This window comes from Equus przewalskii, chromosome 13 (assembly GCF_037783145.1).
Source record: "Equus przewalskii isolate Varuska chromosome 13, EquPr2, whole genome shotgun sequence".
NCBI lineage: Eukaryota > Metazoa > Chordata > Mammalia > Perissodactyla > Equidae > Equus > Equus przewalskii.
The window spans coordinates 77,853,166-77,881,095 of NC_091843.1; the positions used below are offsets into that span (position 1 = coordinate 77,853,166).

At 38.6% G+C, this 27,930-nt stretch overlaps 1 protein-coding gene across 50 annotated transcripts in view; it reads left to right on the top strand.

Annotated features, from left to right (window-relative positions):
• The window catches only part of MEF2C (myocyte enhancer factor 2C), a 164,543-nt gene that overhangs the window by 96,754 nt on the left and 39,859 nt on the right, over positions 1-27,930 (top strand). For 31 of the 50 annotated variants that reach the window (XM_070569730.1, XM_070569746.1, XM_070569698.1 and 28 more), the window contains one exon: positions 25,693-25,836. In XM_070569730.1, the coding sequence (XP_070425831.1) occupies positions 25,693-25,836 (144 nt within the window). Of the gene's footprint in view, positions 1-25,692; positions 25,837-25,895; positions 26,034-27,930 lie in introns of all 50 variants that reach the window. The other 19 variants (XM_070569732.1, XM_070569748.1, XM_070569731.1 and 16 more) reach the window with 2 other exon arrangements.

Below are 27,930 nucleotides of genomic sequence, written 5' to 3' on the forward strand. Positions count from 1 at the left end.
CTAGGGGACAGTGCTGATCTAGACTGAAATGTGAAAAGGGAGGTGTTTAAACTAATGCTGCTCTCAACTTAACACCGAGATGAATTCTTCACTAGAAAATTTGAGGAGTGCAGTTTGGAACTGAAGAACTGTGTAGCCTTCAGATTTTAAAATCCTGAGCATAAATGTTTCTTCTGAGAGACACCGCTCTGGAAGTAAACACTCACCATTAAACTAAAAGCACATTTTGCCCCTAAACCAATAACCACAGAGTAAATCAATAAACTTACGACCTGGTCAGAAAGCACTTGCAAGTCGTTCAGGCTGACAGGGAGGACTAACCACACGAGGTAGGTGATGTGTGCTGTTTTTTTTAATTTAAAGCTTGTGAACGGAAAGATGGTAGGTCTCTCTTGTTACTATTTTAAATTTACTTGAAACAACATGGGCCAGTGTTTAACTTTATAATTAGTATATTAATGTCCTCAAAAAAGCAGTCTTTTTCTTTATGAAGGAACTTAGAGAAATAATATTTCTCAGGCACATTAAAAATCCTTCTTGGGCCAGCCCAGTGGCACAGCAGTTAAGTTCGCACGTTCCGCTTTGGTGGCCCGGGGTTCGCCGGTTCGGATCCCGAGTGCAGACATGGCACCACTTGTCAAGCCATGCTGTGGCAGGCGTCCCACGTATAAAGCAGAGGAAGATGGGCACGGATGTTAGCTCAGGGCCAGTCTTCCTCAGCAAAAAGAAGAGGATTGGCCACAGATGTTAGCTCAGGGCTAATCTTCCTCAAAAAATAAAATAAAATAAAATAAAATAAATATTTTTTAAAAAATCCTTCTTGAAGCCAACCTGGTAGTGTAGTGGTTCTGTTTGTGTGCTCCACTTCGGTGCACTGGGGTTTGCAGGTTAGGATCCCAGATGTGGACCTATACCACTCATCAAGCCATGCTGTGGTGGCATCCCACATACAAAATAGAGGAAGATTGGCACAGATATTAGCTCATGGACAATCTTCCTCAAGCAAAAAGAGGAAGACTGGCAACAGATGTTAGCTCAGGGCCAATCTTCCCCACCAAAAAAAAAGAGAGAAAGAAGAAGAATCCTTCTTAGATTACTATAAAATATAATTGAACTAGTTCTTATTACAAGTAGCTCAGTAACTCTGCTCTGTCCTCTGTTAAACCAAGAATATGATTGCTTTTCAATAGATAGTATTGAAAAAGGAAGAAAGGGTTAGTATATTCCATAAAGATTTAAACCTCCAATGGTGAGGCTTTCAAGGAAGAGGGGGAAAAAGTGATTTTGGAAAAAACAAAGATTTTTCCATGTTTTTAATAAATTATAATGTTCGTTTTTGTTTAATATGTCTTTAAAAGACTTTTACTACTCCCTGTAAATCATATTTATATTTGTTCCCCAAAGTCTAAAGAAGGAAATGGGTCTAAAAGTGTATTCATATTTCTCATAACTACCACAATGGATTTTTATAAATCAAATTTGAAGACCTATTCCTTTTTTAAAATAATGCTCTTGCTTAATTTGCATATGTTTTGTAAACATGAAAAGCTGTTTCACATCTCCTTTATTAAGAAAATAATCATTATTGAACAAATAAAGTGCATGTTAGATTACGTAAGTTACATGCACGAGGCAGTAAAACTGAATTTCCTCTCATCTCTGTTATAGCGCAGCTCTAATGGCTTATAGGCATTAGTATTAACACAGAGTCAATAGAAAATTATTTAATAGTAGTAGGAGCAGAAAAGACGATAGGTTTCAAAATGCAGCCTTTTTGTCAGTACTGTAACTTCTTTATCATTATGAATCGTCACCATTTTATCATCGTTATTGTTTTACATGAACCTTCTTGAACTAGAGCCTGTTTGTTTTTTCCCCCAATATCTGAAAGTGAAAGAATATTTAGCCTGTACCATAATCCATAATCATCAATTTTCCATGATATTTGCAGATTTCATGGTATGTGGAACTTGGTGCTTGACAAGATATTTGAACCAAAGGTTGCATTCCAGCCATTGATAGCACCTAAGTAAAAGGAACACTGTTTAGCTTTAACAGGTATCAAATAAGATGTCCAAGTGTAGACCGTTCCTACCTCCTCAGGAGTGGTTACTGAATGTATCATCATGAAATATTCAGAAGTGAAGTTTTAGGAATAATTCCAGAGCCCTGCCTAGAGTCAGAATAAAAGATGATGAGTCTTTTAGTCAAAGGAATGTTTATTATTTCAATTGCCTCACTGCATTGTTTTTTTAAGTTATTATTATAATCTGTATCTCTTTCCCCAAGGACATAATAATGTTTTATTTATCTCTGTGACTCCAGCCGGTTCAATGTATGACACATTGTACACTTTCAATAAATATTATGTATATATTTACACACGTGTGTGTATATAGACACATATATGTGTGTCTATATACATATATTATAAACACACACGTTTATAACATACGTATATATACAAAACAATTTACCGATGATCATTTACAACATAAATAAATTTAAATTTACCAAGTTTTCTTCATTGAAGCCAGATGTATTCTAGTAATGTTAAAAGTGAGAATCTTTCAAGTGAACCGGAGATGAATAAAGTTTGTTGCTGGTAAGAAAAAAACAAATAGGCACAGGAGACCACTTGAAATATTGCTTGTAGTGCTGGTGGAAATTAAAAGACTGTGAGACCATGTACGCTGATTCCTGGGGAAGAGAGAAGCAACTTGTTGGTACTTTGGCCGGGATCTGACAAGAAGGCTCATTGGGTCTCAGACGAAATGCCTCTGGCCCGGTCTGAATCTCTGGGGGTCTCGCTGATGTGCTGATTCTGATTCAGTGGGTCTGGGGCGGGGCCCAGGACCCTGTAGTTCTGATGAGCTCCCAGGTGATGCTGTTGCTGCTAGTGTGTGAACCAAGACTTCCGAGTAGCAAGGATCTAGATTTCCCTTTCTAAACATCTATTTTCTTCAGCGTCCATTTTGAAAGTACATTTGTTGAACATTTCTTCTTTGTGGTTTTACTGTGGGTTAGAATCATACCATAAAATAGATTTTTAAAACTGATATTTGGTGAAACTAATTCTTGAAAGCAAGTGCTTTTGATTTCTTTGGAAGTACAGTATAAAAGGCCTGCCATTACTCAGTGAGATGAGTGACTCTTTTGTGAGCACTGCATCTCCTGGCCTGGTCCTCTCCCTTGTGAGTGCCCAGCAGCTGGAAGTGGCTGCCTGGAGCACTCGTTAAGGTAGATTCTGAGTCCGAGACCAGACTCGGTGGGCAAATGTGAGGTGATTGGTTAGGGGTGTGCCATAGTGCAGAGAGTAGTGGCAGCTGTGCCTTCCTCCTTATCCTCATGGTCAAAGTAATTCATGGAACATTCTGGGAAAAGACTTAAGACTCCATCATTAAAAGGACTATAATGAGGCAAATGCTGCATATGTATACAACAGATTGGCTAGATTGACTATAGTATTGGAAATCTATCTCATTTTACTAATAGCAATCTGGCGTATTATCCAGTCATGTCTCAACGGCATTTAGTGTATTCTGTGTTACCCTGAAATTCAGCCACCTGATGGAAGTTCTGAATAAGGAAAAAAATTCCCTGTCAATTATTTCTAAAGGTCACAGAGTTAATGACTAGCTGGGAGGTTAATTAGATTCTGAAAGCCTCTTCATATCAATTAAATCTCTTATCTTTATGTTTTAGTAAATAAACTCAGTAACTATTTAGAGCTACTGTTTTAGGATAAGAAACACTGTAAACAGTAAGCTGTACAGTGGGTTTTGGGGTTTTTTCTCGTATCTAAGAAAACATTGTTACAAAAAAAGTGATATATGAATGAATAACAGTAACTCTTATTCCAGAATTTCTGAATTAGATAATTTATTTTTCAAAATAGCATGCAAATCACTCCTTAGACCTAAACAAATGCCACCACTGCAGCCTCAGGAAAACCATTTCAGAGAGAAGAATGAAGGGCAGAGTTACCCTGAAAACCAGCTACTAAACCAAAACCAATCCCACTGGGTAACTTTTTAGTTCCAGAAACCGAACTCCTTTCAAGGTTACTGTCCACATTTGTAAATAAATGATATGTTTAGCACCTGTGGTCTGACAATTACAAACCCAGTTATATCTCTCAGGGGAATTCTCTTTGGATAATATAACCAGATTTCAGATCAAATGATACAGATCACTAATCAGAGAGGTAGCCACTAGCTACATGTGGCTATTTAAATTGAAATTAATCAAAATTGAATAAAATTAAAAGTTTAGTTCCTTAGTCTCAATAGCCATATTTCAAGTGCTCAGTAGCCATATGTGACTGGTGGCTCCCATGTTGTTCAGGATAGGTGTAGAAACGTCAGCCCTGCAGAAACCTCCTATTGGACAGCGCTGATGTAGGGGTGAAACTGGGGAATCCAGTGCTCCTGTTCACAGAGGTAACAAGCATCCTGGTTGATGGAGACAACAGAGTAAAGGGCATGTAAACCGGAGAGGATGCACGCGGCCATTTCATTGTTCACTCCTACAGCAGGCGTTTATGGCGTGCCCACTGTGTGTCAGGTCTGTGCCAGGGCAGAGAAACCCATCAGGAAAGCTGAGTCTCTCCATTAGCGTTTACTCCCGGGAACAAGAAATCTGCTAAAGTAAATGTGATTCTGTGGAGAGAGACAAGAGGATGGAGGGAGCACTGAAGCTGGAATTACCCTGAGGAAGAAGAGAAAACGGAGGAAGGGGCAGGAGAGAAGAGTCATAGGGAAGCAGAAACAAGCTAGGTCGATTCTGAACTTTCCAACAGGAAGGCAAAGAGGGCACATGCACACAGTTTCTCCTGATTGTCCCAGTTTAGGTATGTGAGGAATTTTGTCTTCATCCAGGCTTCAGGACGGGACTCTCCCTCAATGTGGTGGTTCTGAATGAACTTCATGTGGGGAAAAAGAAAGCTGCAGAGTGATTTTCCTAAAGAATGTTATTGAAGCATTATCATGAGAAGTAACCTTCTAAATTTTACGTATAGGAAATAGAACTTTAAGAGCCCCACATATTTGGAGCGAAATTAAGTTCTAGTTAGAGCAACATCACACACTAGTCCCCTAACCTGGGGCAAGTTATTTAACCTTCTTGTGCTTCAGGTTCCTCCTCTGAGTTAGTACTGTCCCCCGACCCTGCCTCCGTCACAGGGCTGTCGTGATGATTGCAGGCTGTAAAAGGTGTCAGAGCCCATCGTAAACTGTGAAGTTGTATAACGAGTTTTTATTTTCAACATCAAGGAAAAAAATTGCAGTAATAAAAGCTGTTTAACCAAAGGAGAGAGCAGGAGCACATTCTTAATTTGGGAATAAGTATATACCATTTTATATCAATAAATATATCATTTCATAAATAAATATAGCATTCTTCTATAAATAACTATAGCTTTTTATATAAATTAAGAAAATCTAACAAAGGCCAGTGGATTGATTTTGTTTTCCACAAGCATTTTTGAATGTTCTCTATGTGCAAGGCATTGTTCTGAGAGTGTGGGCAATGCGACAATGATGATAACACATCCACTGCCCTCCAGAGCCTGTAGTCCAATGTGAACAAAACATACACAGGATTTTTTCTTTCGTTTAGCATATGTTGATGAACATGAAGACCATGTGCCAGACCTTGGGCTGGTTACTGATGATGCTTCTGTGACTATCCTACCTAGTGGTCTGAACCACAAGACGTAAACAGAGTGCAATGGGATGGCTGAGGCACAAGTCATTAGAACTGTGAGCGCCTGAAAACATCTCACAGTGGATTATAGATGAAAGCATGACTTTGAATGATAAGTAGAAGAAGTTGATAATCTAGGTTAGTCTGCAAGCCATTTATTCCCATTTAAAGTAAAAGCGAGACTAATAAAGGTAATGATCTATAGACATATAAATGCATGCACATAGATATACACACTTATGTGTAGTATGTACATATATATGCAGCAGCCTTTATTTTGGTTTCCCATTGACACTGGATTTTTTAATGTATGCTTTCTCTGTAAATATGTGTTTTTAATTTTTAGAGAAATTCTATAGAATGCGAATGTTAGAAAAATGCAGTGAATATAATTGCCTTTAAGTTCCATAAAAGATTCTCTCGTTCTGAGAATGGGAAGGTTAAAGATGTTAAAGTTGCATCCCTCATCCTTGTTTTAACCTACGCATGAGGTTTTCTCCCCCCCCCCCCCCCCCAAATTCTACAACATGATACATCTGGCTGAGAGGGTGGAAAATTGTTACATGCCTGGGTAACATTCTTATAACCTAATCATTCAACAACTTTTCTTGCAGTTTAATCATTGGAGAATGTTCTTTGTTTTTGTAGTCACTGTTTCACATAGTAACAGCTTGTTGTATTTTGGCCTGTTTGCCAGAGGGTAGGTTTATTTTTAAAACCCTGAACTCTGAATTTTTCTTTATTTTTCCAAGATTGAAAGCAGCTGAAATGCCTGGAGTTACAGGTTGAAGGCTGCTTTACAATATGTGAAGGAAGCTCCTTTCCCTCCTCCCTTTGTGTGTGTGTGTGTGTGTTTAAATTTTTTCCTAACAAATGTCTTCTAACTGGTAGTTGTCTAAAAATAGAAAACTGCCTAACTAAAAATAGCCTGGCTCTCATCGTGCCAAGGAAAATGGAGAGGAATAGGCGTGGAATAGAAGGCTGAGTAATCCCGTTCTATTCATTCAGAGAAACCTTTGAGAATGCGGGCGATGATAAAGTGCCCTCAAAAAACCACAGGCCTGACTCTCTTTTCAGACTTCTAGGTGCCAATAAACATTTTAGCCCCAGGACACATTTTTTTTCCTCATAGGTTGTAAACATTTTCTGAAAGACAAGCCTTTGTTTCACAGAACCTGACAAATTGCCATAACTAACTTTCCTAGGGTCTTAAAAATTCATAATTGTAAGATGTATTTTAAAAGAGCATCTTAAATGAAAGTATTGTAGCATAATGTACATCATGTAATAATTAAGAGGAAACTGTTACGATAAAAACTGCTCACCACTTGCAATAAAACTCGGAACTTTAAAGGATTCACAGAAAGTTATTCCTGTGACTCATCGTAGTTGAAGAGAGCAGCTGACTTATTTTAGTTTTAGCTCCCTTAGATAGAAAATCCTCTTGTTAAGTATAAATCCCCTTGATACACCAATATTTAATCTCTGTCTTACAATTATGATTTTCACCCTGGCAGATTTTCATTTTTAATTTTTTTAATGGAGTCGAAACTACTTTGAAAGAAAGCACTTTGAGAGGCGGATGGCTTTCAGTTTAGAGAAATGGAATTCTGAGTAGGCCGTAAAAAAAAAATACATGGGCCAGTTTTGCAATGGTAATGCCCTTTTTTTTTCCGTTTTGTTTTGCCTAAGTAATCTGAATAACCAGGTCAAACATAGCAACAGGGTGTGGAAATGTCAGCACAGTTCATGGGGTTATACGGGTCTGCGCATTGTTGTGTTCAGTTCCTGTAATGCTGCTGGTGATAAGACTCTTGAGACAAAGGACGATAATTGATGGAAAGAGACTTAAATCATTGCTGGAAGAATCAAGGTCCTTGTATCTGTGTACATCGACTTTTCTGGTCTCCTTCCGTCTTGTAAAGCATTCTGCCGTCTTGCGTGGTGGCCCCCTACTGCTCTTTATAATGGATGCAGACCACAAGTGATTCCTTCATGCAGCATACAGGGTGTAATTGTGTCTGTGTGGTGTATTAGTAATTACCAAGCTGAATTCCCATATTGTATCTTTACTGCAGGCATGGAAAAATAGGACATACAACCCTGCATAGCCGTTTTCAACCTAGATAGAGAGCCACTTAGAGCGACATACCAGGGACAAAGCCTTTTATATGCACGCTTTTTGAACAAAATTTTCATTGTTGAGTCATTTGTACTATGTAGGATAAGTTCAATTTTGGAAATAATTACCTTTGATATTATATTCATTTCTGACTCTTCAGCAAAACCTTTGTAATATGGAAAATAATTGCTTTTGTTAATTGCTAAAGTATTTTAATATTGCTAGCTATATAGTGGTATGAGCTATAGTAACTGTTAGACTATCATATAAAGAGAATAGTGCACAAATTACTCCATATAGTAAATAGTATAACATTAAATAATATAATTGTTGTAGTAGCATTTTTACATTAAACAGTGATATTTTCATATATGCTTTATTGCTCTTGACTCAAGCATTGTTAAACTTCAGAAAAAGCTGACAACAAATTTTTGTTACAGTAAACAGATATAAATTAATAATTAATTTCTTTGCTATAAAATTTGCATCCATGCTTTATGTATTATGTAGCCAATATTGATTTGACTTCCCCCTAGTCACTGGGGATTTGAAATGTCTACAGTATTATTTATCTGAAACAGAAGCCAAAATAACCCAAACAGCTTGGTTTAAACAAGAGAAGATATGTTTATTCTATGCATCAATGCTTATAATGACAGTTAAAAACTATTAAATATGATAGCAAAGAAATTAATATGGCCATTTCATTAGTGATAACCAATGACAGATTCATTTTCTGAATTATTAATTAAAGCATGCAAGATCTGAATTCTGTTTTTACCTTCAACTTTAAAAGTGATCTTCTAGTATGTATATTTTAGAAATTTACTTCACTTTTCTCTGTAGATATTTTTATTCAAGCAACGGTTATTAGATTCCTAGGACGTACGTAGCTTCATAGTGATGCTAGGAGAGATGTAAGTTTGGAAGACGTTTTAACTTCACAAAACTTGCAGTCAAGGTAGAAAATACACCTGTGAATCAACTGGACAAAGCAACATAACGGCACTGAGCTATTTGGGGGAGGCAGCTTAGCATAGTGTTGGGAGCATCAGTTCTGGAGCTGTCTGAGCTCTTACCCCATCTCCACTGCTTACTAGTTGTATGTTCCCAGGCAACTTACTTAGGTTCTCTGTGTCTTAGTTTCCTCATTTGTAAATGGGGGTTGATAATAATATCTAGTACATAGTTATTATGAGAATTAAATGATTGAACATTTATAAAATGCTTGGAACAGAGTCTGGCACGTAGTGAGACTTATGGTGATGACGATGATGGTGATACCTTGTAATCAAGTAATAACTGCTAGGAAGTAGAATATTTGAAGAGCCAGGAAGGGTCGCCATGATAGGTAGTCACTTTTTGGTTCAAACAAGTCAAGTTCAAAAAGATGGTTATGAATTGATGAAGAGGATGTGGGCAAACCTTTCAAGAGACCAATTATGCAAGGATCCACAAGAAGAAATGAGCAACGGCCTGAAAAATATTAGCTTGCTATGAATAGAATGTTCACATACCGAAGGAGCTATAAGAAAGATGGAAAAGTTAATGGGGAAGAGGATGCAGGTAAATCAAGCACTCATTTGGTGTGGAATTAGATGTAGTACAGTAGGTATGAGAAAGACACTGTGTGTGTCAAGAAGTAAGATAGCTTAATGGCAACCAATTCTTCAGGAAGATTCTACTGAAAAATGTAACTCTCTCTAGACAGAAGCAATTTAGTTGTAAAAAGTGGAAGTGCCAAAATATTTTAATTTGTGTAAGTAACCTCTGTGTATGTGTGTATGCTAAAAAGCCTAAAATCTTTCATTATACTTATATATTTAAGCCATTTCCACATCTTATAAACATCTATGAGTGTAATATAAAACAACTTGTTTTTGAAATATGCATCTAATTTCAGTTTGCACCGATAATATGCACATGCATTTTTCTGACTGAGGACTATTTGTCATATATAGTGCATTATAGGAGCACATTATAGAGGCCTCAGGAGATGTATTTAAACTATGTAAGCTTCTCTAGATTAAATTGGAGAAGAAATCAAAATCTAAAAATTTAGAAGTTCCTAATGAAGTGTGTGCACTGGCAGTGAACACATAAACAAGTCAGGATTCTGGATACAATACTGCCAAATATAAAAACTCTACCGTCACACTTTCATGTCAATAATCTAACAGCCAGCCTTTTCATCGTAAGACAGCATGACAGAGGAAAGGGGCAGATGCAAATTGTAAAGTCAGACAAACCTGGGTCCTACCACTTTCATAAATTCCATGTTCTTGGACAGCTTTCTAAATTTCCATCAAATTTCAGCTTGCTAAACAGTAAAATAGGAATAATAAATCTCACTTTTTGTATTTGGTAAGAATTTATTTATGTAATGTACATATATAGCCTTTAGCACATGTTGGGCACATGAGACTCATAGACGTATTATTTCCTTTCCTGCATGTGTAACTTTGGGCACAACTTTTAACTTTTTACTCTTTCATACACACACATATCCATACACCTTGGACATTGAAATCTTCAGTATATTTTGTGGTTACATTCAGACAAAATGTCACATTTTGTAAATTGTTATATGTAATACATGTATAACTATTTCTTGTGTAGTAAAGTTACGAAATGTTTGAGAGATATGACCTTCACTATACAGATTTTTAAAACTAGGGAAAAGATAGAGAAAGGTAAAAACTAGGAGTCACAAAATAACTCTATTAAGTAAAGTCAAAACAGAATTGAAAAAAAAATAGGTAGAACCCTGTGGGATAAAGGGGCTTGCCCAAGTTCTGTCGGTGAATTCTGGTAGACAAAGTTACAATATCATTTATCCCCTGGTGTTCCCTTTGAACTACTGTGTATCCAGGGAAGAGCCCAGTTAGTTGATGAAAAGGGGGGGTTAGGAAGAGGGAGGGAAGAGGGGGAGGTTTAGTGAGATTTTGAGGCCCTAAATGTAATTAGCAAAGCTAAGACAAGAGTGTCCCTACATTGCCAGTTTCTTTTCTGACACACAAAAACTAATTGATTTCATTAAAATACTAGCCAGCGAACAGTGTTTAGTGTGATGATATTGTTAGCAATAAAATATATCTATCTTACATTGCTTGTAGCGTGTATCTTTGACCCAGCTCCCTCGCTATTTTGATGGCGGTAACGATACATGCTCTTGGAAATGAGCCAAGCACTCTCTAAGGTTATTACACATTTGGCTTAGTTCCAAGTGAACAGGTGTTTTAAATATTCCAGGCGCATACCCGCAATGTATATCGCTACTGGTGGAACGAGATCTTGTCTGAACCACTGATGTTTGTTTGACACTGTTTTGAGCCACATCTATTTTGCCGTCTGAAGATTTAGCAAGACGAACTGTGATTTGAGGAAAGACGACCATCAGAGCCCTTCTCTGACTGATACAAGGTGCAAAAATTTATGGTTCTGAACTCTGCACCTGATGTCTGGCTACTGCAATTAGAGCACTTGCTGATCAACATTGGAAGAAATAGGGAAACATTTTAGTGCTTTTCACAACTGAGTTCCTACAAGTATGAGAGGTTTTTATATTAGAGAAAAATGTAATAAATTCTCTGATAGCAAATTATTTGTAATATTATGATTAGGGGAAGAAATTTGTTTTCCATTAGATACCACCATTCAGTTTGCAGACATACTCCAATAAGACAACCTAACTTTTCTGGGGTCTAAATTGTGAAATTGAAATATTTCCTTCTGGAGGAAAGAGGATAAAAATAGCTATGCAGAAATACATCTACCCAGAAATAATTCTGAAGATCCTTCCGAAATTTTTAGCTTCATGCTGCATGTGCACACACACATATACATACACACAGATTCATACGCATACACATGCAGTTAACATGAGCCTGACAGTTTCCAGCAGATGAACTTAGATATATAACTTCCACCTCACTGTGTACAAGTTCCTGTGTCAGATCAAAAAACTTTCATTGATTTCTCCCTGGCCCTTTGGCTTCAGCAATAAAGGAATGCAATAAAGTGGGGGTCGGGGGAGGTTGCTGACTTCTCCCAGCCACCTGCTTTAACTTCAGACTTCATCTCCGTGTAGATTGGAGTCTTCTGACCATTAGTCAATAGCGTGTATTACCTCATGGAAACAGACTTTGAACCATGTTTTGCTTCCTCTTTTAATGGAACTCTTTCTCCTCATCTTTTAACCGTGGTCTTTGAAAAGAAGTGGGATTCTATTCAGAATGATGGTGATGGCTGGCTGAGGCATTTTTAAACTATTAGGTGGTTAATATGTGGTTAATATTATTTATGCAGCAGAAAATTGACTCTAAACCCGTGTAAAAAGCCAAGTATCATAATTGTAAACTTCTTTTCAATGTTAGACAACTTTGTTTAATTTCAGTTTTCAAAAAATCCAGTTTCCCATCTGAGAGACTCATGTGTTGGCCTGGCTGGGGAGACCTCCAGAGAAAACAGGCCAGTTCAGCCACTGCGGAAGCCGAGTCGGTGACTGTGGGTGGCACTGCTCTGCAGAGTTAGGGCCGTGCCAGACCTTCCCCAAACTTTGACTAACAGAGCGGATTTTCTGACAAAATGCAAAAACCCAAGTCTTGCGGTTCTTGAAGCTCTCCCTGCAGTTTTCTCCTTTTCCTTGGGACTTTGGGAAATTTTCACTTAAGAATCACATTTTGCTATGTCTTCCTCGTAACTGTTGAAAAAAAATGGGCACTTCTACAGTCATTTCTTTTACTTTTCCTCCCAGCTGGCCTATAAAGTAACTCAGTGTTATCCACACCATTTTGAAAACAAAAGAAATCAAAGAGCTGTGTCCCTGTGTTTTAAAAAAAGAATTTTTATAATACATACAAGATCTCTCCAGGATCCCATAGCTTTGCTCAGAGGGAAACAATAGTTTCTCCATAAAAGCATACGTTTTTTCTCTTTGCCCTAACCTACCTCTCAATGCCCACGAAACTGTCATCTCACAGCCATCAGCCTTGGCATCCTTTTTCTGCTCAAGCAAATTGAGGTGAAGAGCTGAGCAGTTAGCTTGTGGATCTGAAGAATATAGGCACTCAAAAATATAAAGCAAACTTTTTTTCTTAGTAACAGAGACTTAAAGTTCTTGCTGGGTTTATTTTAATGATGGCAACAACCCTACACTTCATTTTACCCAGATGGGTACAGCCTCGGTGTTATTGCAAAGGACCTCCTTCCTAGTTTTAAAAATGCAGGAGGCAAAAAAGTTAAGCAACCTTTTCTTTGCCTTAGGTTTTCAAAGACCTACCCTTCATTTTAACTGGGTAGCTGCAACCTGAATATTATTGAAGGGGGCTCCCCATCTCTTCAGTGGATATTACAATAAAACAGTAGGGAAAACATTTTAGATAAGATTATTCATCAGAAAATGAATTCTATTACAGTATATCCCTTATAAAAAAATATTTGTCAAACGTTTCACCGATTTCAGCTGAGAGTAAGTATTCGAAGAAAACAGCAGTAATTTAAGCGATCTTTATAATTGTACAAACGTGCAGAGGCAGAATAGCCGAAGAGCTAAAAGCGTGAACGCTGCAACTTGTCCACGAGTTCATTAAATTGGTTCTGCCACTCACTAATTGGGTGGGCTTCAGCAAGTTCTCGAACCACTTGGCACTTCTTTTTCTTCATCTGTAGAACGCCAGTCATACTGGAAGAGTGGCTGTGAAGATTCAAAAAAGACCCATGCGAAGCCGCCGGCTCAGCCCCTGGCCCATAGTAACTGCTTGATAAATACTAGGTGTTATTACTGAGGAACAGGTTCAATTAAGGGGAAAATTAATATTTTGAGAGTGCGGGAAGACTGGTTTAATTTCCTTTTCATGCCAGAGAACAGGAAATGTTGTTTTTATAATTACCTAATGGATAATATGGAAGAAATTATTGTGCAAATGAAAAATCTAAGTTCACCACTGAACTAACAAAATCACTGAGAATTCATAAGTTATAGAAATTGAAATACCAAGCTTAAAAATCAGGTTGCAGTACATTTCCAGTGATATTGCCTGAAATTATTAAAGCCGTCATGACTACAGAAGCAGGCAGCTAACGCCGTGGGGGCCAGGAGCCCAAGGCCACAGAGACTTGCCAGAGAAGGCCATCTGGGGCCAGAGGACAGAGCAGTCTGTGGGGCTGGCAGCCGCCACGGGGCCTCGCTGAGTTGGACAACAGGTGCCAAGCCGCTGCCAGGGGTGGGTATCAGGCTGAGCAAAAGTGCTGATGGCCCGTGATAAAGCTTTATGTTAGATCATAAAGTGCTCAGCCCGGACACGAGGAGAGGCCAGCTCACATACTGAGGGATCACTGGATGTGCTCACTTGATTATTTTTTCCCTCTCTCTTTCACAACCCTCTCAACTTCTCTCTCTTGCTCAGGCTCCCTCCCTTCCTCCCTCCCTCCCTCCCAACATCTATTTTCTATCTATCATCTGTTTATCCTCTCTCTCCCATTCTTGTCATTCCTTTTCTTAAATATTGACTCTCTGTACCTTTGTTTTTCCTTTCTCAATGCTCTCTCCAGCTTTTGTAGCATCATACATAATTCAAGGTGACTGAGTGCAAAACCTGAGAGTGTTGCTTACCTGTGTAATACATTAAGTCGTGGGAAATGTGATTTTGTGAACTACAAGTTGGTCTAAGATTCTGGACCATGGATTCATATATGGATGGCATTCATAACATAAGGAAAATAAATTGAATTGAATTTTATTTTAATTATTAGTTAATTTAATTGGGAAACAAATTTAGAAAAGTTAAACCTGCACATAAAACAGTAAGGTAACAGCGTACGTAGGCCTTGATCAGCACTTGACATTAATAATACTAGGCTTTCCAAAACATTTCTCATGAACTACATTTTATTTGTAAGTATTTAATCTAGAAGGAAGGATCTCAGTTTGCCATAACGGAGTGTATATTAGGTAGTTTCAGAATCTGTTTTGCAGATGGCTTGTGTACTATTTATTTCTAATCATTACACTCAACTCATAATTGCCTACACTAATGAGAAAGGACCCTTCATATCAATACTTTGAAGTAGCAGGAACTACACTGTGAGTCCAGGAGACAGCGGCCCCAATAACAAATGAGACAGGAAACTAGAGGACAAGTCCCTGTGGAAAGTTGAGTGAAGGGTCCTAACTCTGAAACGCTCCTGGCACTTCTGATGTCTGCCCTACAGATACGTAGTTTGCTTATTTTTCCTGGTACCAGCTGGAAATAATTAGATTGTTAGGAAAGCAAAGAGAGGCCTTTTGATTAATGCACTCAGAATTCACATTCATTGATGAAATTCTAAGGGCCAGGTGCTCTGCTTAGTCCTGGGGTTACCAGCTAGAAGGCATGGCTCCTGCCCTCAGGGAGCTCAGTCTGCGTGGAGCCCGAGGCAGGCACAGAGGCCCTGCGGAGTGGGTGGCTGGGATGGGACTGCAGGTCAGCCTAGTTTAAATAAAGACAGTGACAAGAAGGACATCATTGTGCCTTATAAAAACAGCAAACCGCCCCCAAAGGAGGGCTGAGACTGAGCAACTTCCTGAGGATTCTGAAGCACTTTTATTTTGAAGCACATTTTATTTATCTGAAGCGCCTTGACATTAACAAGTACAGTTCTAACGAACTTTCTTGGCTGGACACCTACCCAAGGCAGTTGACCGTGAAATCCACCACTTATTACCAATCCACGTATTAGGTTTGTGGTCATGACGTAACAACTATGTATGATAAATAGATTAGACTCTGTCCCTCCCCATGAGTAGTTGTTAAAGTGGTGGGAGAGATTAAGGGGTATAAACCAATATAAACTTATTGGCAGAAGAGAAAGGCAGGGGCATCATAAGTGTACTGCTGTGCGTTTTGGAGATTTGGGCTGAGGGACTTTCTTAATGCCTGTACGAGTGTGGGTGGGGGTTTGTTCCCTGATCAATGGACAATACCCTATAAACCTAACACCCAGTAAAACCACCTCTTCTTCCAGGACAACCCTTTGACCCTAGAAGGAGCCTTCTTGCCCAGATCTTGACTTCCGGCCAAACTTGCTGGCCTCTTGTTCACTTGGGAGCACATGCTGGTTTCCTGTCCGTACACCAGGTCTGACGGAGCCCCATGGGTTCTTCCATTTACTGGCTGAACTGGGTCAGCCCTGACCAGTGACCATCCCACCCTTAACATTTTGAGCACTCTCTGTTATGCAGAAAGTTTTCCACTATATCAGCCAAGAAAATGAAAATGTTAATACTGCATGAATCAAGTCCCAGGAGGATATTACATCAAAGGAGACAAGTAATCAGAGTAAGGCTGGAGACCAAGGCTGCTGGCCTTTGACAGACCTAGCAAACATTCCTGATGCTGAAGGGAGAGAGAGAAGGCTCAGCATTAGAGGAAGGGGAAAGCTTGGATCCCCAGTCACTTTTGCTGAATCTTTCTGAGCCTCCTTAGGATATGTCATCAGGCTCTCCTTAGCTGTGTTCTCCCACAGCACACCTGTCCAGAAGAGTTAACCAATTTGTTACAGCGTTTCTACTGCCAGGTACTGCACTTGTTGCCAAAGATAGAAGGCTCTCAAGAGACACTTCCTGTCTACAAGGATCTTATAATCTATAAAATGAGATAAAAACAACAATGCAGAGAACGACATTATGAAATAAATGTTAATTACAAAGTTCTGGGGAAGTACGAAAGAGAGACACATTAATTCCATTAACTCTCTAGTCTGCATGATGCTTTCCTTTTATAATTTAAATTAATGTATGAGGATGGGAGATGACTGTCAAGTTTGTTTGCTTATTCATTTATCCAGTGAACAACCATTACTGTGAGCCTATAGTGAGCCCACATATATTTGTCAGACCCTCCGTTAGGGACAGAGATACACAATCCTCATAGAACTCCCTATCTAATGATGAAGCAGACATGTTAAAATATAAAATAGAATATAATAGACCACATATAATTTTTAAAAAGCACAGAAAAAGCCAAAGACTGTAGGGGTACAGAGAAGGGAGTCCCTAAGTGCCTTGGAGAGAGAGGAAGAAGCTTCATGGAGCAAGTGATGGCATCAGGTAATAGATATCCTAGGATGACTAAGGTTTGTGTGGTAGAGAGGAGGAGTAAAGTAGGATATTCCAGACAGGAATGAATGACATATATTGAAACAGTATTATCAAGGGACCTACCTGACCTGGGAAATGGTAAGAAGTTCCACCTTGACAGAACCCAGAACGCTGGGGGAGAAGGGAAGAAACAAGGCTAGAGGGGCAGGTGGAGGTCTTCCTGGGCAAACTAACAAGTGTGGCTGTCGGGAACCGCCATGGTTTATAAGGAAAACAGTGACACAGTTAGATTTGCATTGTAATGAGACCCTGCCAAAAGTAGGAAGGATGATTGACTGGAAAGTGAGGGCCAGAGGACAAACAGACTAAGGATGGGAGACCAAATAAACAAAACAGTGATAGTTGAGTCAAGAGATGATGGAGTCAGGGGTGTTTTCTGGGTTTCCAGCTTGAACAACTAGGTTGTGATGTTTGCTAGGGAAAGAAAAGATGGGAGGGGAATGGATAGAGGGGTAGGTTGGAATCAAAAAATGAGAAACTAAATGCTGTGGTAGAAGAGGTCATGGGAATCCTATAGAAATGAGGAAGCATGGTGACTGAACTGTAGTCCCGAGCTGACGGATAAATCCAGGCAGTGCAGACTACTCCCACTTCAAATGACTAATCAGGCATTGACCCAACTTCAATAAAAAGGCATTAACAACTAGAAAAGAGCCTACGTGGAAACAAAAATAATGATTTGACCTTACTCGGATTACCCAAGATAACATATACATCTTCTTTTGTAAAAATAATGGTTTCTAAAAGATCCTTCAATGTGTTATTTTTAAAGAATCAGTGCCCCCAAGATTCTGCTTTTTTGTCCCTGTAACCTATTTGCAAGTAAAATGCCAGAGTCTAAAAGGGTTAGTAGATGAAGTTGCTTTCATATTTTATACTTTCAAAAATCCTGCTTCCTGATCTTTGTTAATTTACTCCTCTCCGCTCTTTCTCAACCTTTGTTTCGTTTATAGTTCTGGCTTAGCTTTTCCTTCCTTATTTAAGAAATCACTGACATTGTCCCTTTTTCAAGTCTACTTACAATTTGATCCTTTGTATTTCAGCTTTTTATTTTGTATCCCAGCCTTTATTTTCTTAGCTTGCTTAAGAGAGATTATTAGGATTAACTGCATATATTAACATGCATTTCAACCATTATATATTAAAATGTCCACTGTTTAATATTTCACTTCAGATCTCTCCTGGATTCAGAATGTCAGGGAGTGTTTCATGGCTAAGTGTGCCAAATTTCCCTGTGTCGGTCCCATTCTAGGCCAGCCTCATGATGCGTGCCTTGTCCAGGTTCCAGAAGAGGTGTGGTGGAAGAATCCTTCATAAAAACACGAAACCACTGACCTATCCTGGGGAGGCCTGAATCATCTGATTGGCCCTAAAATCACCCTGATTTTCCATGAATCCTCCAGGCTAAGGTCGGCCCAGAATAAGACCAATGGCAAAGCCCAGGAGAATAGTGGAGCAGTAGACCAGCATCCAAGAATGGGGAAAAAAGATGAACTTTGCCCAAGAATTTTAAAACATGCTTATTTCAGATTTATAGTATCTGACTCACATTCACAAAAGTTTCCCCATGCTCGTTCCTAAAAAGTTTCTGTTTTTCCTTTCCTAACCTTATACATTCAGCCTAAAATACCGCTCCCTTTTTTCCCCTTCCATGCTGGATTCCATGCCCTTTCATGCTACTCATTTCATCACAGAGATTATATACTTATGGTTTTTTTCCCTTAAAGATTTCAGGAATGCTCCACTTTTTCCCTCCCCAAAGCCCCAGTGCATGGGTGTATATCCTAGTTTGTAAGTCCTTCTGGTTCTTCCATGTGAGCTGCTGCCACCGCATGGCAACTGACAGAGGAGTGGTGTGGTTCCAAGACCGGGAAGCGAACCTGGGCCACCGAAGCAGTGAGAATGCCAAACTTTAACCACTAGGCAATCAGGGCTGGCTCATGAATCCTCAGTTTTTCTCACATTCCATATTTAGACCAATACCCCAATTTTTAAGTTTTCAATGATATAAATCTCTTGAGTTATAATCAGTTTCATACATCGTCCAAATTATGCCTGTGCTGCATTGCTTTCTAACTTAAAAAATGTACATTTCAAAACATGGTCATCTTATAACAGTTACTTAGAGTAAAATAATAACTGAGTTTTAACATAGTGTGAAACGGTGAAAAAAGAAGTTACAATTTCAAAAATACTACATGGAGACTACTCTTTCTCCTCTAGCATGTGAACGTTCTTTCCTGTTGTGTTCATCCATCCATTCAGTCTATCACTAATGCTACAAGCATTTATTAAGCTTCTACCGTGTGCCAGGCCCTGTGCTAAGTCGTGGTGATAGAAGACGACTAGTAAACAGTCCCTAACCTCCAGGAGCTCACTCGTGGGAAGAAAAACATGTAAACAAATTATCTTAATCATATATTCAGAAAAAGCATCTTTGCATCCAGAGGACCACAGACAACCCCTGATGCATAGTAGCACTTAGTAAATGTATATCGAGAGGTCTAAATCCCACTACCATCTCTGCCTCCAACCAGCCGGAAACCTCCATACAGCTGAGAAACCTCTGCATACATTAGCACTGAAGTGGAAATGTGTGTTCTGTTCGTTCAGCAAGCATTTACTAAGCACCTGCAGTGTTTCAGGCCCTGCTCTGTGTTGAAACTCCAAAAGAGAAGAAAAGAAAGTGCTTTGTTAATTAACTCATGATCTAGCAAAGGAGACAAATAATCAAGAAAGTGCGATAAGGGCTCTAACAGAAAAATGTATGCTGTAAGTGAGTACATGAATAAGGGAGAAATTAATTCAGCCCTGGGGTCAGAAAAATCTACAGAGAGGAGATGACGTATGTGTCAGCTCAACCTTGAAAGGGGACTGTCCACATCCAGGCAACAGGTACTGGTGGGCTCATTCCAGAAGCCCAACTTGAGCAAGGACACAAGGTGTGAAAAGCCAGTTGCTTATGCACTATTATTCCTCCCCTTCTGGAAGGCATGAGGAAGGGCCGGATGATCCTTGGTGGTCTTGTCCGGAATTAGAGTCCCAGCAGTGCTGTCACCATCTGAACGTTTATATGAAATAATTCATGGCCATAGGAGGCAGAGGGTGGATGTTTCTTTATGTTCCATACTTTAAAAGTCTTCAGATCTTTAATTAGTATCTTTTGTTTCCATTGCTTGAAGATGAAAAATTATTCAGTGAAAAAAATTGTAAGTCCAATATTAAGATCATCTTTTGAAGAAATGAATAAAAACAAAACCAATGAAACTCTCCAGCTCTTCCCAGCCTTTCCCCAGCAGGAGTTAATATCTGGTTAGAATGAGCTTCAATAACCTAGAGACATGTAGCATTGTTAAGGTTTGTATTTTCAATTTTTTACTAAAATTTTCACCACGAATGAATAATTTTTGGTGAAATTTAATTTTTTCATGCTTTTGTACTAGATATGATTTGCTTGTCTAATTAAAGTCTACCTATTAATTGTACTAAATTCACAGTATTTTAATGTGTCTTTTCATTTCTATATTAAGAACAAAGAAGAACTATGGAATAAAGAGAGCGAGTACAGACAATGCCTAGTTTTGATTATTAAAACCTATGGAGAAATTTCTTGGCAGCTGATCTTCCCCCAGCCTAAAGTAATCTGTGCTAGAAATCACAAAAAAAACATACGCTGTTGTATATAGGTCAGCTCGGAGGTTTTTAGTTTAAATTTGTGGCACCTGCTTCTCTAAAAAACAAGAGCACAAAACAGTACTGGTGCATAGTAGGTTTTCAATAATTGCTGAATATGTTTTAAATGAAATAAGTCATAGGGTGCAGTCCTTAGGACAGCCACTCCCCGGAGACGGAAGGCACTGGAAGCAGCAGCGTCATCAGTATAGGCACACCACTATGGGAGGATGCTTAGAAAAATACTCATAGAAACTTCATTTAAAGGTGGTATCCATTTCAACTGCGCCTCCTATTCCTATGTGGATTTTCTGCTTTCTAAAGATTATTCAGCTTGTTAAGAGCAGATGCTTATCTTTGTAAAGCTGTGAAAGACAAGCACAAAAATGATGTAATGTCAGAGGAAAAGAACTTCCTTTTCTAAGTTGTCTTTTTTTCCTTGGCTTTTGTGTGAACATGACATTCACGCAACTAACAGAAATAATTCCTGCGTGTGTTCTCAACACATCAGCCCTCTGAAGTGAGGGTCATGGTGCCATGCAAGAAAGGGTGATTACTTGGCTTTTAAGAAAAATTAATGAATATTTTGGGGTTTCTCACGAAAGGATTGGAAATTTCTGCTGTACAATGGATAGCTCCAGAAAAAGAAAGATGCTGAAATTAGACATTTTTAAGGACTAAGATTGCAGACATGGAAAGAAATTGAATGGTTGCAAGTTTTTAATCTGTGATGCTGGCCCCCTGAAAGAGGCTGAATTTTACTTAAATAGAAGTAATATAAAATATGTAGTTTCACATAATTGAAAAAGACCAATAATTTAGTTATTTCTTTTTTTACTAGCGAGAAATAATTAAGAAGGAGAAACCAGTTTTACCACTGTATACAGAATGGGTTTTCTAGTTGATAACATAATGCCTAAGACAAGAAATGAGAGCTCCATGTGGTATTCTTTTTCATTTATATTCCTTTCAGTAATGAAGTAGAATCTGTTCCCCACATCTATTTCATTAGAATTGTTGAAGCACCTGTCACCTATCAGCGTCAGTTTATATGTGGTTCAAGTGTTCCCGAAGAACAAATGTAGGAATGCAGGGTCCATATGTCCACATGTCTGGGAGGAGAGTCCACGTGGTTTTTGGATCACCTGTCTGGACTCCTTTTCCCATTTATTGTTTGGAGTATGTCACCTTCTGTCAATCTAATTACTTCTCTAAGAAACGGCTTTTCTCAGCTCACTGCATGACAGTCGCTGCCTTGTGCAAACATCCCAGAAGCCTCTGCAGTCAATTGATCTCCCCTAAAAGTGTCAATCTCAGATGGAAACCTGACTCCAGTGTACAGACTCACTCAAGATTTACAGAGTTCTTGGACGGAAGAGTTCTTTAGATACGTAGCAAGAGAAGCTGGTGGGTTTGCTATATCTCTTGCCTTATCTCGACATACAGAATAAATCTTTTCAAAACACAGTCAGCTGAGAGACACTTACAATGTATATATACATGCAGGACTTCTAGCCCCTGTAAAAGAATAATGATTTAAGTGCCTGCACTACCTGGCCAATTACATTTGTAAAAGATCAGAGAAGCTTTCCAAGGTCAGCAGCAGAGATTTCTATTTTACTAGAAAAAGGCCTGAAGGAATAATGCCTATTTATCCATTCAGTAATCCCCTTAGTTTATACCAACTATTTATTACTGTGATAAAGACAGACTTGGCTGAATCTAACAGTAATTTCCTTTGTCATCATTGAACGGCTGTAGATTGTTATAATAAAGATAAGACTGCTCTTCTCGTTCCACATTCACACTATGGTATTCAAGTTTGTGCTATCACTTCCATTTTCAGAGCTTTATAATTTCACTGTAATCATTTGTTCTTGGCAGCAATGTGTCCTACAGGCTCTCAGCTGAGGATAATATTTTTTGAACAATTTTTTTAGTGTTCTGGTTATGTGATTATGGGAATTTGGAACTCAATATTAATTTGCTATTGGATTTTGTGTTTGTGTATCTCAAAATGCTCCTTTTTTAAATAACACAGTTTAACTTGAAGTAAGACTATCGTGTACCTTTAAGTGGTAGAAATATTTCATTAAAGTACTGGTGATATTCACTGTAAGATAACATAGTCAGATACAAGAAGAATTGATTGGTAGAAAATGAGCCACTGTTTTTCCCTTGTCCCCATCACTGATGTTTCCTTTGTGGCTTCCTGCCATCTGCTTTGTTTGCCTAATAGTCCTTATAATTCTTCAGGTACAAAGCAAGCTGTTGATCTAGTTGATTTTTTAATATATAAACTACTAAGTGTTTTATTGACCAATAAGCATCCTACTCTGTCTAAAATTTGATGTTTAAGAAGTGTCAACATTTTAGCCACATTTTTATACTTAAAATTTTCCCACAGCCTAGTTTTGTTTAATTTCTACTAATTTATTTCCATGTTCAATCTCCTGCTGTGGTTGCCTCTGAGTGGGAGAGATGTGTCCTGCATCCCTCACGTCCGGAGCATGGGAAAGCCTGGGCAGGGGAAAGGGGCTCCACATTGCCCCCAAAAGGAAGCAGAGGCTTGGCCATCATGTTTGGCCATGCTAGTTGGAGAACTGGCATGAGGTTTCCCTAATATCTTCGTGGAAGACTTGTGAGAGATAATGAGTTAATATTTATGGAGGTCTTTCAATAAAGTGTAATTGGTGTTTGAATTTTTATAAACCAAACACAATATCTACCCCCAAAAGCTTCATAAGAATATTTAGCACACATGTACGTGCCAGATGGATTGTAATGACAGTTGATAGGCCTCTCCTAACCCTTGCGTTCTGTTGTCAAAAATCTGCACATCAAAACAACTATAATTTTTACATTAAGATTTATTGGATAAAAGATTCGCATGCACATTGAAAAATCTGTCTAGATAAAGACTATAAATTCATGTTACATGAGATAAGACTTTAAAGGTTTACGTAAGAATTTTTTACCTCAATAATCTAAAAAATGTAAACACTACACAAATAAAACTTTTTTAAAAATTAAAAAAGGGTATTCTTAACATACCTTATAGAAATATAGGCAGATAAATTTGTAAAAGTATAGTATTTTCTTGCACTTACATATTTTTCTCCACATAAGTTAATTTTTCTGAACCATATGTGGAGTATGATGCACGACCCCCAGAAATTATTCTTAAAAGCTCAAGGATATGTAGAGATCAAAGCAGAAACACTTCATAATACAACAAATAGTTATCACCCGGAAGAAGCCTCTTGTGGTTGAGATAATGCTAACAAAAGAGTTTAAAACATAAGGAATTAAGTTAGCAAATAAAATTATTATGCTGAAGTATTGTGACGTCCTTTATATACTATAGGAACCCTCCAGGAAGACTTATGCCGGAGAGGAGGACAGGTGGCCCCACCAATTATAAATTCCCCAAGATTGTAAATGTATATTTTATCATCTTGTGTCAAAATATTCATTTTAATATTCAGACGTTTTACCACATAATAAGCTGTAACCATATGTTTATTTGTTATATTATACCACTATAACATTAATAAATATTTACAGAGCCGCAGTGTATCATAGATGTATTAGAAATGGTAGCTCTCTTCGTTTGATTTTAAGTGAAAATCTTCAGTGCCTCAGAAACTAATTTTAAATAATGTTACATTTGTTACACGTTGATAAGAGCCAAGGAGTTTAAATTTTTGAGACTGACACCCCCTTTTTAACTCATGTTGTTTTATTTATTTTTCCCAATTGCATGAATTAAAGATGGAGCGTTATCTCAGCTTTGAATTCCTTAGCTTGTTGTCGCAGCTTTTGTTTTATTTGTATGTGATTCTGTCTTTAATAAAGATGAGCTCTGCTGAACTTTACATTAATGAGAGACACAGGTACACAGCTCTTTATAAACGATTTTGGTCATACCAGGAAAATTCAGAAATGTTGCTAGTCTATTAATAATTAACATGGCACGCTGTGTGATTAATCGGTTTTATGATCTCTAAAAACATAGCATTATCTCTGTAAATCGGATCATGTCCAATTAAGGTTGACAACCATCAGTTAAAAAAAGAAAGTAAAACCCAGGCCTCCTGACTCATACTCTTTCTGTTGGAGTGTTACATTAGTATTTCTCCTTCGGTGACAGCTGAGACTAGAGCAGACCTCTGTTCAGGAGACAGGAGGTTGGAGATAAGGCACTGACTTCTCACTTTCATGTGTCAGGAGACAGTCTCAGGGCGATCCTGCTCAGCCGGAACCAGGAGGAACTTTCGCCGGTTTGATAGTTATTGACTTGGTTACCCATTTTCAGAGTTCTCGGGCTTCCTTACTCGGCTCATGATAATGAAGCCGTACATGCAGCGGTGTGGACTTTTCTTTCAGCCTGTGTTTAGGCAGATAACCTCTCAGTATTATCAATTTCAATACAGATTTTCCCATGTAGAGAACTCCAACCAGACTAAACAAAGGTGATTCTCCTTATAATCACAGCATCTAAACCTTCTGAACGGGCGTTTTGTGAACATGTGGGCTGGGTTCTCTACTGCCTTTGGCTGTTAAGGGCACAGCCCAAGGGGTGGGAGGACACGATGAGTGTTCGACTCAAACTCGGGATCTGTTTCCCACATTTCTGCTTTTGTCACGATCACAGATTCTGAAAGCATTGTGTAATGTCCTGACTTCTGATTTTTCTGTGGGAAGATAATGTTGCAATTTGCTACCTTACTTGAATTCTTCTGTAATTGTCTCTCACTAGATACATGAAGCATGTATGAATTCCATACCATGAAACTTCAGCCCTCATACCATCTTTGTTCATTGACTGAATTTAGTTGCAAAAGGAATATTTCCCTTTTATTTTTTATTAACTAGTAATGAGTGCACTATTGAAATGATTCACGGTTTCTCTCCATGGTTTCTTTACTGTAGTGTACTAAGCATATGTAATAACAACCTGAAATGCTGGACAGCTTGAACTTCTAGAACGCCCATGATTGTTTCATACAGCTTTTGTCTAGGTTTGAACTTTCCACATTATGTATTTCAGACGTTGAGAAAGAAGGGCCTTAATGGCTGTGACAGCCCAGATCCTGATGCAGACGATTCAGTAGGTCACAGCCCTGAGTCTGAGGACAAGTACAGGAAAATTAACGAAGATATTGATCTAATGATCAGCAGGCAAAGATTGTGTGTAAGTACTCGGAACACCCTTCATTTTTTTTACTCTTGATATTTCTCTGAACCTGGCAGGCCTTGAACAAGAAAGAAAACAAAGGCTGTGAAAGCCCCGATCCTGACTCCTCTTATGCACTCACCCCACGCACTGAAGAAAAATACAAAAAAATTAATGAAGAATTTGATAATATGATCAAGAGTCATAAAATTCCTGTAAGTACCAAAGGTAGATGACTGGTCTGCTGATAGCTGCTGCAGTAACATACCTTAACCCTTTCAGTGATGGCTTTATCCAAGACGCATTGGAAAGTCAACCCAAGAAACGAGCCATCTCATCCCACGGGCACTTCATTTAGAAAGCAAACCCTGAGGGATGCTGACATTACGTAATCTGAAAGAATTGCCGTCCAGAAGTTCATTCAGAGGTGGAAAACTCACAGGAGGAAGAGAAAGATCTATGCGACACACCCAGCAGTTACACAGTCTCTTAAACACGCAGTCCACACAAACCACAACGCACTAGTGAAACCTTAGAATTTCCTTCTGAAGGAGTTTGAGGATTTACTATAAAATATATATAGATTTGTCCTGAGACCAGATACCTGAGTGGAAGTGCAGTTCTGTCATGTAAACTGACGGTCATCCACCAAGTAAAAGCTAATTTCTGAATAAGGGTTCCACTCCTCTCCCTCAACATGAGATGCCACCACAGCACTGAAGGGTTAAAGCTACCGCTGGCTGCAGGGAAACAGACTGCATGAGACCTGAGGGTCAGATCTCGGCATGTTTGTGTGCCGGCTGATTGTGGAGCTTCTCAGAATGCTCGCTTTGCCTACACCAACATTTTCCACGCTTTAACATTTGGCTCAATTTTGTCTTAACCAAGTCAGAACATTTCTAACAATCAATCATGTGCCCTGCCAGATATTTAAGAGAAATAACTCTGCATGTATTATTTTTGGTTTTGCCCATATAGAAAGGGGGAAAGTACATACCTTTGACTATATCTTGTCATCAATCAAGTGATGTTAATTTTGTGACATAAAGTGATGCAACTCAAGGCTCACACGCTTTCTGAATAACTAATGTTAGTATCTGAACCCTCATCGTATCCACGCTCTTCAATAGGTAATTAATTACTTTCTCAAAAAGTACATTTTTTGGAACTTAGCAAAACAGCCTAAACCTGAGGATTGAGAGAGACTCTGTAGAGAAAATATGCTTCTTCAGCAATTACAAGTGTAGATATCTGGGGACAAAAGCTCTAGGCCAGATCCACAGCTACGCTCACAAAATAAATTCACGCTTTACACATAGCCGGTGCACAGTCAACCTGTATTAAATTCAATGGAACACTTTAAAACTTATTTATAAAATGTATGCATATTAAACCTTCTATCCTCATAAGTACATGTCCGCTTCTCTTGTGAAATGAAATAATGTCAACAGTAGAGCTTTTGTTGAATTAGAATTATTAATACGCTGTATCATGAAGGAAAGCTAAATGCTGTAAGTTCTTAAAGGTTTCATGAAACCGAGCACTGCATACAGCACACCCACAGCAGGCACTTAATCAAGTGACTTATTTCCTATCAGAGGCAGCAATGCATCCTTGTTATACCCAGAATTCTTAAATGATAAAATAGCTATTGGGACTTTATCTTGCCCAGAAGAAGGAAACAGACAGCTCCTTTGGGCCAATTTTTAGTTCTTATAGCCTGAGTTTCTCTTGCTATCGTAATACACTGATTTAGAGCTGCTGGGTACAAAGATTTGTGAATGTAAGATTTTAAATTGTTAGCTGTCTCAGGTGGGAGGAAGCCCCCACACAGTTAGGAAAAGGGCAATGTAACACTACCAATCGCTCTCCAGGTCAGTGACTAAAAGTGTGTGAGCTTTAGCCCCCGAAGTTCTGGGAGAATGCCCATATTTGCACATTGGGTCATTTTTCTCATGCTTTGGGGGAAAGAGGTGTGATGCATACCTGGATTCCCTCACAGTATTTCATCCTGTCATGCAAAGAGTTCAAAATCAAGATACATGATTTCTTAAGAGGGGCAGTGGTGTGTGGCAGGGGATGACAAACCACATTAGAGTTTCCAGGCAGAGC